This window comes from Ylistrum balloti, unplaced genomic scaffold (genome assembly GCF_031769215.1).
Source record: "Ylistrum balloti isolate Yb309-2 unplaced genomic scaffold, AGI_CSIRO_Ybal_v1 Utg370056, whole genome shotgun sequence".
Classification (NCBI taxonomy): domain Eukaryota; kingdom Metazoa; phylum Mollusca; class Bivalvia; order Pectinida; family Pectinidae; genus Ylistrum; species Ylistrum balloti.
Window position 1 is genome coordinate 194,340 of NW_026782106.1, and position 13,003 is coordinate 207,342.

At 34.1% G+C, this 13,003-nt stretch overlaps 1 protein-coding gene across 1 annotated transcript; it reads right to left on the reverse strand.

The window, feature by feature from the left end:
- Positions 1-3,502: 3,502 nt before the first annotated feature.
- Positions 3,503-9,660, reverse strand: LOC132549431 (gamma-aminobutyric acid receptor-associated protein). Its single transcript, XM_060213369.1, has 3 exons — positions 9,484-9,660; positions 6,306-6,503; positions 3,503-5,339 (listed from the first exon to the last, which is right to left on the reverse strand). Exons 1-3 carry the CDS (start codon positions 9,571-9,573, stop codon positions 5,274-5,276), a joined length of 354 nt encoding a protein of 117 aa, XP_060069352.1. The 5' UTR covers positions 9,574-9,660; the 3' UTR covers positions 3,503-5,273.
- Positions 9,661-13,003: the final 3,343 nt, after the last annotated feature.

Here is a 13,003-nt window from a genome sequence, read left to right on the forward strand (position 1 = left end):
CTAAACTTGTTGATAATGTCTTTTTTGTAGCTATCATGTGTTTGACTTTTTTAACGCCCACAGGGCCTGCATCGCTCATCTGTCTTGTTTTGCTGAAATTGCTTCATACAAACTATTAGGAACTATAAGAAAAGGAATTCTAAATTCCCACGCACACACAACACTATATCTATTTCTCCATTGGGTCCGCCCTTCTGTCCTTAGGGGATCAGCCAAACAATTCATGTTTCAAAACCAATTTGACATTTCAACAGAAGAATTTTAAAGAATATGCTCCATTTTCCCTCGAATAGTTCCTGCTCCTCCCGTCCAAAGGGGCCTAGACCCGCCATTTCTATAAAACTGTTTACAATTTACTCAAGGATGCGTCAGACCAAATTTGAGCTAAACTGAACTATTCCTACAGAAGAAGTAGGATTTTAAAGAATTTGCCCATTTCCCTTCTTAGGATCCCCCCCCCCCGTCCTAAGTGGCCAATACCTACCGTTTTAACAAATTTATTCCCCTTCACCCAAGGCTGCTTCAGACCAGATTTAGGTCAAATGCAATGATTCTTACGGGGAGAGTATGCTTTTTTAAGAATATGTTCTATTTCCCTCAATTGGCCCCGTCCCTCAGGTCCCAAGGGGACGAGACCAATCGTTTTAACAAACTTATTCCCCTTCACCCAAGACTGCTTCAGACCAGATTTGGGTCAATTCGGTCCAGGTGAGCTAATAAAGATTCAAACGACGCTTCAAAAATGGCGATTGTGGTGTTGGTGGAAAAAAATTCGGGGAGTTGGGACTGGGCGTTGTTCGTATAGCTTTCAAGGTCTGAATCAAGGTTCTTGATTTAAGGAATTGAATGTCGATTCTAATAGTTAACGCTGGTGACCCATGGTCCTGCGCTCACGCATAGAGACCGTGGGTTACCGACCATATCCTTTAATGTATTGTACACTGTTCAATCAACCTTATACTGCAACTAACGTCCGGTTTTACATCACTAGGAACGGGAGTTATTCCCTCGTTATTTTTTTATGCTCCAATAGTGTCATCGCCTGATATTCGAAATTCCACCTCTTTCAAAATAATCAATGAAATATCATGAATCAGACAGAAAAAGAAAAAAATATTATCTCTGAGTCACAGCGTGACATCATAAAACTCCGGAAGCGTATTAAGCTCGTGGTTTTATTTACCTATTCCTCTGTTCTACACATCATCCCGATAACGGTCACAGACTCTCTCCGTATCCCACGGGAATACCCAGACGTAGTCTCTTCGTGAAAAACGAAACAATCGATTTTACCTGTTTTAAGTATATTCTAAAGTTATAACACTGAAGAATAAATGGCATAGGGGCCGCATCGCTAACCTAGATAGGCTTACATCTTATTTAGATAATTTGATGAATTTTGATAAACAAAATTTATGTACACAATATGCTTAAGACAAATCATCACCTCTCCCCCAACAACCTCATCACAAATACCATCATCCTCATCGATCATCACACTGTTTATCTTTCATCATAGGGGACACAGTTCTACTTTCTAAAATATCGGGATTCGTATTATGGTCATCCAAACGGTCAGCAGTTTATTTTAAAGTTTAACACCCCATCCTTAAATTTTTGACATGGATGTTTCCAAGAGAGTAGTTAGGCCTCCCGTTATTTACATTTTGTAAAGAAATAGCATTTAACATAAAGTTGTAGAGATGCGCCATTCTTTGAGGAGAAACTCGTTCGTGTTTCCTGTAAATAAATGAGAGAAGATTAAACAAAAAAATAAAATAAAAAAACAAAAACAAAAAACAAAACAAAAACAACTGACTCCCCTGGACAGGAATACACTGTTCCTCCATAAATACATGTACCACAGGAGGACCGACTTAACACAGCAGCGAGTTCCATCAGACGGAAGTCCCATAAAACTTAGTCAGTGTAGAGGAGTTTACCATTGTTAAAAACGTTGTTATTTCCTCACAAACTTGACAACATTTCCAAACCCCATGGCTCTTATGTACATTTAACCTAGTACTCTGTTAGTATTTTTCCTTATGGGACATCCATCATCCTTCCCGTGGTCGGGCTGTTGGATCTTTCGTTTTCACGCTATTTTTCGAAGACAGCAATACTCCACTGGGTGTTTTTCCTAGTGTTTACGTTCTGCTGTCGTTCGTCCAATTCCGCGTTGGCGACGGTAGCCCCATATTGCAGACCGGCGGGGTTTCAATTCCAATGTGCCTAGACCAGCTCCCTCAAAATCGTCTTCCTCGGCTTTTTCAATTTTGCTTCATTTTTTGACATATTTTCGTCGAAGTCGTAATTTGCGAAAACTTGAGTAAAGAACAATTTTTTCAGCCCCCCAAAAGCTACCATTTTTTCAATAATTTTACAAACTTGACTAAGAAAATGTCTTGTCCATCGTCGGAAAACTCCAGGAAGTCGACTGTGTAGGTTTATTCCCAGTTAGTGTTAATTGGAAAAGACGGTCTTTTGATTGATATGAGAGTGGTCCAAGTAGGTTCATTGTAGGCGGGACCATGTTACAACTCATTTGAAGTATATATTTATGAACAACAATTTGGGTATCTAAGATAGAATGATGGGTAGTTCTAAACGCGTGGCTCTTGGTTGATACCACTCGTTTAGCACCACCCATCATTCTATCTCAAATACCCGCAATGTAGGTCAGAAAAAATATATTTTAAATATAACTTGTTCCTACGGGGTTTTCGTTCTCTAGAGGGCGGGCGGTCAGCTTCTGTTTACACGATGGTTGGTCCAATATTGCCCTTGAAAGACACAGAAATTTAATGATGATTACTTTATTGACGTCATCGAATAGTAAGTAAAATTCTTCCACAGTAATGTAGATAACAGTGTCAAGTTTCAACACAAGGCTACGGCAGTGACCTCTGACCTATCTTTTTTTGTTGACGAAACCGACTTTTAAAATTACCATATTCTAATTGCAATTCCAAACGAAACACTGGAGACTGATGACATTCAGTGAATATCCTATTTATACAGATGACATGTAGTCATAGTTTCCTAGGCATCTAGTGCTCAGCATCCATATTTGGTCATTTGATCAGGCCTAGCAATAGGGTTATCATAACACAGCTGTCATTTACCACATTATGCACCCGTGGAAGCAGATATTTTTAATTGCAAAATTATTTGTCTGGAATGTTTGAATGGAGGGATACTTAATGATTAAAGCATTTAGTTTTTATTTATATCTTATTATTTCACCAATGCAAAGTACCACTTCAAAATGAGATATTGTATATGTCCTTAAAACTCTGAATATCAGAAAATACTCCACAAATAAATTAAATGCAGTAATTGCTATGAATCATACAATCTCTGCTATTGTACATGGCAGTCGCTTTATTTGGTGAAGCAGGCATTGTAACATTGATTAGAAATGAGCCAGAAGAGTGATCTCCCTTCATTTTGACCATTACTACTTACATAATAATATACATCATACAAAATAAAATCTCAATTAACAATATTTTACCTTTATTTTCAATTTGATAAAACATGTTTCGGGGTGAAACCAAATATATAACAGAGATGAACTAATATGAGAACAAAATTTCCATTAAATAGACAGACTGTTACTACATGTTCTCTACATAAAGAAGTTTTGTATACATTAACATTATTATCAAGGTTTCACAAACACCAACCAAACCAGGTTGTCAGGTGACATCAATATTTAATCCTATCAACCACTTCACCACACAAACCTTAAAACAAAATATGGTGAGGTTTTGGTACACTTTTCTCAGTATGAAAGTGAAGGAATATTAACATTGTATGAACAAAGTAGAACAACCGTATCAACAGATCAAGACGTGAATAAGCCTATCTTTGGAAACTTTCAAATAATCTGCAGCGACCCAGACATAAACTGTGCATCAGAAAAAAAAATGAAATAAATCTCTCTACAGAATACAGCACCTATTAAAATATAAACAATTTCTTTTTCTTTAAAGCTAAAAATTCCTAAACATCAATATCTGAAGTGTTTTTATCATGTAAGCAATTTCTGTGTAACACCAATAATACAAGCGGAAAATATAAACCCTTATCAAGAAACAACTGTTTCTGTTTAATTATAGATATAGTTTGTAACAAAAGGTAAAAATAACGGTGTATTCTTTTGAAAGACACATTTAAACGTACACAACAATCTGTTTTATACATTATTAAGTGTATAAGAAGTAGACAAAGCATGACTTTGAAACTTGTGGCAAAATTGAATAAATATGTACAACATCTCGCATGAAAAATAAAACTTTCGCTTCCAAGGAGTCTTTATCAATATTTTATTACAAACTGAGTATAGTAATACCAAATTAATTTTTTTTTCATCCAATTAACATCAGCAACCCCCATCCCTCTCCAAACTTTTGTTTTCTTAATATCTGATGTTATACAGATACAAATCTTCTTACATGCTCCGTCAATACATAGTCAATAAACAGATGGGTGAAAACAACATAAAAGTGGGTACAACATTAAATAAAATAATAATCATGAAAATAAAACAAACATCAGTCCCTAGCTTTGCAAATCCCTATATGCCACAAATGGTCAGTATAGATACAAATGCAGAAATAGCTAACCTTTGACCTTTGAACTACGTGTCAACATTTACTCACACTTTTACACATACTTAACCATACATGACATTTTACATTGCAATCATATATCTACAAATGTATCTCTTTTTTTAATGATGATTATTTTTAATCAAAACAAAAGTACCAGAATTTCTTGACAGTTGGTTACAATTTTGATATGTAATTGTGAAATTTTTTCTTGACAAACAATTTCTTGTAGATGCAATCCAAGCAGAATTTGAGGGAACAAGTTTTTTTCCCTAAAACTGTGCACCAAAATAATTAACGTTTACTGAGATGAGAGGTGCAAAAATTTCCCATATTGTGATAATAGCCCTGTGAAGATTATCAGGTTAAAATAGCACTCTGCCAAAAAAAAAAAATTCAGTAAAAAGGCAGATTTTTTCAAAGTAAAATCTGGCCCCATCTGTTAGTTTAAAGTTTAAAATCACATTCTCTCCCTTTTAACAAAACTGTACGCAATGTTGTCTGTATTTTGAGTACAATAATGATAACATGCAAAATTAAGATCACCAGTTTGTAGTAAAAGCAATGAAACGTTCCCCAGGTGTGGTCTTCAATTATGTGCAGATTGTGATGAAATCACTAACCATACACATCCTTGTCACTTCATATGAAGGAGTCTCACTGGCCATACACACTCTCATCACTGTAAGCAATGTACAGAAAAAAGTCCTCCTCATGATGTTCCTTTAAAACAGAAAAAAAAACATTTAGAAGCAGGACATTTAATATCAATTTTAACACTGACTTCCAATTTCCAGATGTGTCTGGTTAGGTTTATTGTATTTATAAAGTACATTTACCATATGTCTGCTAAGTTATTACACCTTGGAAAAGCTTAAAGTCAAAACAAAAGTGAAACATTTCATCTGACAGGTACAAGTTAGAAAAGAGGGTCTAATTGTCTTATATCACAACCACTAAGAACTTGATGTGTCATCTAAATCACTTTTTATTTACACCTGTCACAACTTCACTAAGGTTATTCCTAGAATCACTGATATACCATACTACAATATATCTACTGGTTGTGCTAGGATGTTCTTAAGGTTTGAAATATTATATATCAAGTTGGTGTTCATTGGCATAACTGATATCTGTATTCTATGGCAGTTACTTTTAAATTTTATAATATGTTTTTCTCCAAAACAAATTATTGCACAACCGGGGGGGTTGATAAGATTTTATACATTAATCACTTTCTCTTTTTTTCTCTTAATTATTTTACAATTTTGTGTAACATAGATTATGTTACACCTCCAACCATATGTCCTTGATATCAACCAGCAAATTTTATGTATACTAATTTGATTAATTTTTTCATGATATTTAATTTCACTTATGAAACCAATGAACATTGCAACAACTAAGCTGATTCCAGCGATAACTCTAAAAAATGCAATGTGTATCCACACCATCATATAATTAAAATCAATAAAGCAATTCTTTTTCCTCCTGATCATTACTCACATTATGATTGAAAATCGTTCAAAACCTTTAACAAATTAAATTCACGTGAACTGCAACTGGTTTATTACAACAGAAATGAAAGATTACATAATTATCATAAATGATAATTAGCAGTTTCTTCCTAAAGAGCTATTAATTGTATATAATTCAAGTTGTCCAATTTCCTAATCATCAACTTGTTACCTGGTACAATGATCCCATTGTTGCACTTGTTGGAGGAATCACATTGTTTACAAAGAAGAAAAGGGCATCTTCTGGCCTCAGGTGTATCCGCTTTCTAATAAGGAAATAAAACTGTCCAACAGTCAAATCTGATGGTACCAGATATTTCTTTTTATCTAAATCACCAACTCTTGCCTTTGGTGCTTTTTCAACAATGACCTGAAAAGATATAAGAAACACAGGCATATAATTATTTCCTTCTTGCATCTTCAAGCATTGACATTTACAATATATAAAGCTAGCTCAGACTGTAACATTAACCCCTAAGGTCTTGAACAATTTCCTTCAATTTCAAAATATCATGTTTAGGATTTATAAATATGAAAGATAAAAAATTAAATATCTGCAGATATTATTTCAAATTTACAAGTTTTTGTCAGTCACTATAATTTGCTAAATGTCTACAAAAAGCAGACATGCAACTATTACCTATTCTCAAATTGCATTCACATATATAGATACCTATATATATCTATATGTATATATCTATGAATCAAATCTATATAGTCTATTATTCTTGAGTTAGGGCAATTCATCATCCAAACTAATCAGATTCAAGAAAACCACATACATGATACATTACAATCTAAGTCCACAGTGAATTGAACACGAATATGTAAAAGGATATTGTGCATTCCTATTTTCTTAATTTTGAAGTACTAATAAGTTCAAAGTAAGGGCAGCAAAGTTGTCAATAAACGAAAATGATAAATTACACAGGGCAGCACCACAATTTAAGGGTTACAGCTGGAATATGATTTGACTCATATATATAATTGTATTCGAGAGTGGCAAGAACTGTACTTTAATATGTGCACAAATTCACCAAAAATGATTTATAAATCACTTCTATATTATTTCAGAGATGAAAAACTCTTAAAATAAATAAAGCATCACATATTATGTGGGATTTCTCAGAACATCAACTAGGCCCTATCCTATTTGTTATTTATATCAATAATATGCCAGAAAACATATTACCTTATTCCCTCTTTGCTGATAACGCAAAATATTGAAACTTTATCAAATATTACAAATCAAGAAGATGTATTTATTCTACAATCAGATATAGATAAGCTCAAAAAGTGGTCCAATGTCTGGTTGCTCAAATTTCACATGAACAATGAATATAAGATCCCATCTACAGGATCAAAATGGCAAAGTAATAACTCTTGAAAATACTAAAACTGAAAAAGACTTTGGTGTGCCAGTAGATGAAAAACTGGGTTTTTGTTTTGTTTTTGGTCTATCAACAAAGCAAATTCCATTCTTGGTATACTTAAAAGTTCTTTTATGTAAATAACCAAGCCAATCATCCAACAACTGTTCAAAGCTAAAGTCTGGCCAAATTTCAAATCACTGAAAATGTCAAAGGAAGTGCAACCAAGCTTTCACTAAGGCTCAGGGATCTTAGCTTCAATACAGCGAATATCTGAGGGTATAAGAACTTCCCGCTCTAAATTACCATAGGATGAGAGGGGATTTAGTAACATCTTCATAATAATCGATAATATTTTGGTGGAAAAGGGACTTCTCACAGTCATAACTTTACACTTCACAAATATAACTGTAATGTAATACAGAACTTTACACAACTAGCATTGTTGATATGTGGAACTGTAAATGCAGATACCATAAGAGAATATAAACATCTGCTGAATAAACGCTACGAAGAAATACTCTATGAATTCTAGATCTAGAACTTACATTAATTTACCAGTCATTGATATATTATATTATACATATCTTTATGATTTTGAGTGTCTTTATTTGATATGGACACAGAGGCTTTCAGTCTATATCCATCAGTTTGCTATTACAAAATGCTATTTGATAATTTTGTTAATTGTGTTGAACATGTGTATTAAGGAAAACTATGAAAATTCTACTACAGCTGAATCTGTTTTGTTTGGAACCCTAGTGATTGGACCATGATCGGATATAATCGATTGTCTGGTTGTTTAACCTTATCTGATGAAATGATCCATTGCAATTTTTCATAGTTGTTCATCGGTACCTCATTATTTTTCTGGCGTTTTAACAAAAAAGACAGTTCATATTATGCATAATAATGACGCCAATAATATTCATCCTAATGAAAATTCTAGGTAAGTGAGGTATTTAAGGTTAAAAATATAAGAAAAGAAAAGATTGCTGCAACAGAAAATACATTTACTTTCTTTAAAACACACGAACAACTGTGTAATCTATTAACTTATTTAACTGATAATTCACTATGGATTTTAACCATTTCCTCATCATTTATGTTCCCACACACAGCAACACTAAGTAATTTGGTGTATGTCATCATCAGGCCTAATTCAGCATAACACTGATCAATATCAGGTCAACAAAGTTTTAAGGACAAGCATTAAGTTTTAATAGTCTGTGAATTTTACTTGATTAATGCAATCCATATTTTTGTTTGGGTCAGAAATATAAAAGTGGCACTTCTGTCATTCTCTACCCTAGCCGAGATACTGCTTTAATTTATGACACTGACAATGTATTCCCTGTAACAAATTAAATCAATTTTAGGCTGAGGTAATAAAGTTTAAATTTAAGTAAAAAAGAACAAGTATTTACTTTCACTCAATCCGGTAGTTCGAACAAACGATTACAAAATCATGACAACAAAGGAAACACAAAGTCGGACGCGTCATGGCTCAACTAACGTCATATGAATGTAAACAAACAACAGATGTCGGGAACGACTGCATTTGTCAACACGTATATTACAATATATACTTATACGCGCTGTAACTACAACAGAAGCAAATTAAAAAGTACGGGGGAAACTTCAATTTGATTCTCTGTATGTTTTACAGTCTAATACAACACTCTGCGATTAATTATAAACGTCGATATAGCAACTCAAGAAGTGCGCAAATTGTATATTGGCCTCCACTCGAGTCATGCGAGGTAAAATCATCGACTTCAGAACATAAAACAAAAACAAACCGTAATACAAGAAAATATAGCATTTAGCAGTACATTCAGTTTTAAATGATGACGACGCACTAAGAAAACCGATGACGTTTACCTATGGTATGTACTTTCAGTTTGAGAATGATAAGAGAAATTTGAGGCGAACTATCGCCACAAAGTCATTGCATATTTGAGAGAAAATCACACATACGGGAACTCGATCAGGATACTTCTTTCTGATTTTCTCTCCCTCGGCTCTCCTTTTCTCAAACGGATGCTCTTCTTTATATTCCCACTTCATTTTCTTGCGCTAAATGTCAACAATAATTAGATGGCTGGTTCTGCTCTCAACTAACAACAAATATGGCCGATTTCTGTACCGATGTAAACAAATAAGTACATCCGTGCTTAAAAGTAGTCCACTATACTATGTGATTATTTCTCCATGAATCTTTCTTTTGGAAATATTATAAACAAATGGTGCTGGTGGATGATATAAACGATTACACTTTCATCGATACATAAAAACAGCGACAACTTAATTTCGAATAGGTATACGTGGCGCAATAATATCTCCTCAGTCACAAGATCTAGACCTTACGTCAGACTGGAACTTATTCATGTCTATTTTTAAAACAAGGGATGATCGTTCGGTTAATCTCGGCTGACTACGGTATACGAAATCAGCCGACATCATACGAAGGCATTTAACACGGAGATATTATTAATAATCCAACACTGTTCCTGGAGGTACTATTTGTTGGAACCTTCTCAGCTTCCTTCTTACTTCCAATAGTGATAACGACTTGAAATGAAAAAAATAAGAGTTACAGTATAATTCCAGTTTTACATACTTATATGCATGTTTCTTAGAAAGAAGTTTGGTACCTAAATATATTCTTGCACATGATGGAGTTACATGAGCCGCACCTAAGGCACATAGAGGAGCGACATCATGGAGCATGCAAACGCATCATCACATCTTTTTCATTGTGTAGGATTATATGTAATGTGTTTCGTGAAATGTAAGGGATGTAGCCTGTATGATCATCATACAGTCTATTTCTTAATTTAAAAGAACTTTATTTTTTTTAAATGATTTTAAAAATGAACTCATGTGAAATATGGTTAGTATTAAGTACTCAGATAGTTACTCAGACTAATTGGTTTGTCATTGTCTTCTTAAAACAGCATCTTTCTTATGTCTTATCCAAAATGGGCAAATATCTCCGTGGTAACAGTGATCTTCTCCTCAGTGTAATTATACACTTTCTGATTTTTCCAGAAATTACTTTTCTTTATATATATCACTTTGTCAGGTAAGGTGCTCCATAGATTTGAAGCTCTCACTGTGAAACTGTATTTCCTCGGGTTTTAAGCCTTGGTCTTTGCACATAAATTGTCTTAGAGTTCCAACACCTTGCGCTCTTGATACTTTGACGTTCCTTATTTTAATGAAATATGCAGCTTTAGCGTCATATAATCCACTTTTTATTTTATAATAGACTTTTGTCATGTCCCCTCGGCGACGCCTGTATTTCAAAGTTGATAGTTTAATTTCCTTGGCGTTGTTGATATGTTAGAAGGCTCCACCCAGGGGTCTGATTTGTTGTCATCTTTTGTATTCCTATGAATTCTATAAATAAATAAACTTACATAGTCGAAATACGTCCTTACAAGAGTTTCCTACAGTGGTATAAATTATTTCTCTTCCAAATTATAAAAAGCTGCGTATTAAGGATGATAAGAAGCTTTCTTTACTTTTCCAATTATGTGCTGCTCAAAGCAATTGGTCGTTTATCACGACCCCAATGTCTTCCTCATGCATTACCTGTTCTAAATCATACATATAGAAAGAAGCTTTTTCTGCGAAAAGGTGACCGTCGGCCCTCCATTTCCTTCATTTTTATTTATTTTTTATTCCCAAGTTTTTATAAAAATAAACAAACAAATTTAATATTTCTTAAGACATACCCATATTTTACAAACTAATTATTTTCCTTTCTTCGCGGTATATTGCAGGCCTATAGCATTCGATGTTGGAAAAAAAGGCCAGTTTGTGATAACATTGTATGGGTAGGTATATTCGTCCGCGAAAGAAAGTTGTTCCGTTATGTACTTCAAAACATATAAGGAACAGATTTTTCTGACTCGACATTTTAATCTCAATATCACATATTTGCTAATTTATTTTAAGAGGTATATCGACGTATTTTATTTACCGTTTTATCACTTTTTCGACACACTGTGTAATGCTCGCGTGACGTCACCCCAGTCAAAGGAATTTTATCAAAAGTTTACAAGGCGTGACGTCACACAATATATCTATTCCAAGTCATCCTCGATCACCACCATGCAACAACATTTCGGTACTGGAACATTTGTGGTGATATTTATGGTAATTTGGCAGTTGTTCATGTGATGGTGGAGTTAAGCACGTTGTGGCATTCAGATGTAAAAAAAATGAACTTGATGAGGAAGAGGAGACAGGATAATGTTTGGGTTGATGGAGCCAAATCAGAGTTTTTTTGTTTTGTTTTGTTTTTGTTTTTGTTTGTTTGTTTGTTTGTTTGTTTTTTTTGTTGTTGTTGTTGTTGTTGTTGTTGTTTTTGCGTTTGACAGCAATTAGAAACCATACACTTTCGTCTTTCGTGCAGTGTCCTATAATTATTCAACCATTGTGCGTTTTATAGCCCGTTACATGTTTTCGAACCTCTGTATTGATCAGTCGTTCTCAACCAGGTGGTTTTACCTTTACCGTCGTCACTCTCATCATATTGTCGATCTTAACATTTTCCACAGAAGCAAATTTAATTACATTTATCTTTAACATTTAGGATCGTATAGCCATTTCGGCATTGGAGACAAATAGAACGAGTCGTTTATGTTACCTTGTGGACGATTTGCTTCATAGAAACAGGACAGGGCCACTGGTTATCTGAAACAGTATATTGTCCTGTAATACTTCAAAGAATTTATAATCACCCGTGTCTTCCCCATTGTCACTCGGTAATTCCCAGTCAATGTTAGAATACTAAAATCCCCCATACACTACTTCTCCGAAGATATCATGTTAACCTCATAACTTCTCAAGTACATGCTGTTTGTGTTACTTGTTTTTATGTTAAAAGCTTTCTCCTCAAATAACTCAGGAAATGTAAGGTCTTCGTCTTATAGAGATTAATGTATACAAACTGATATTCTTTTTCCTGAGTTCTTGTCCATGTTTGTACTTTATATGTATTGGTCCAATCCTTTTTATGTTTCGCTCACTTCCTGTACCAAGTTGCGATCCTTCTTAGCTTCCTTGTCGTTCTGATCACTTTATTGTAGGTTGTATATAATCATGTTAAACTCCCTGTTCTTTCACTTGTTTAGTTCACTCAGAACTGCTGCCATATTTTTCCTTGCTCTCAATGTGTACCCTCAGTTGATACTGAATTGGCTTTTGTGTGTACTTGTTTCTGTATTTCCTCATTTACTTGACGTCTTATTACATTTTGTCTCTATATCTTCCTCCAACTGCTTTCAAATCCTTTCTTTTTCTCTTTGCAACTCACTTCAATATCTCTGTATACAATGATGTTCTTTTCAGCCTCTGCTTTATACAGGCAATAAAACCACACGATGTCATTTTCCCATAAGCTTTCATTCCTCTTCTGTTTTGTTTAGGCATTTGAAACAAGAAATTATGTATATATTCCTTAGTTTATATCATAATATACATGTAT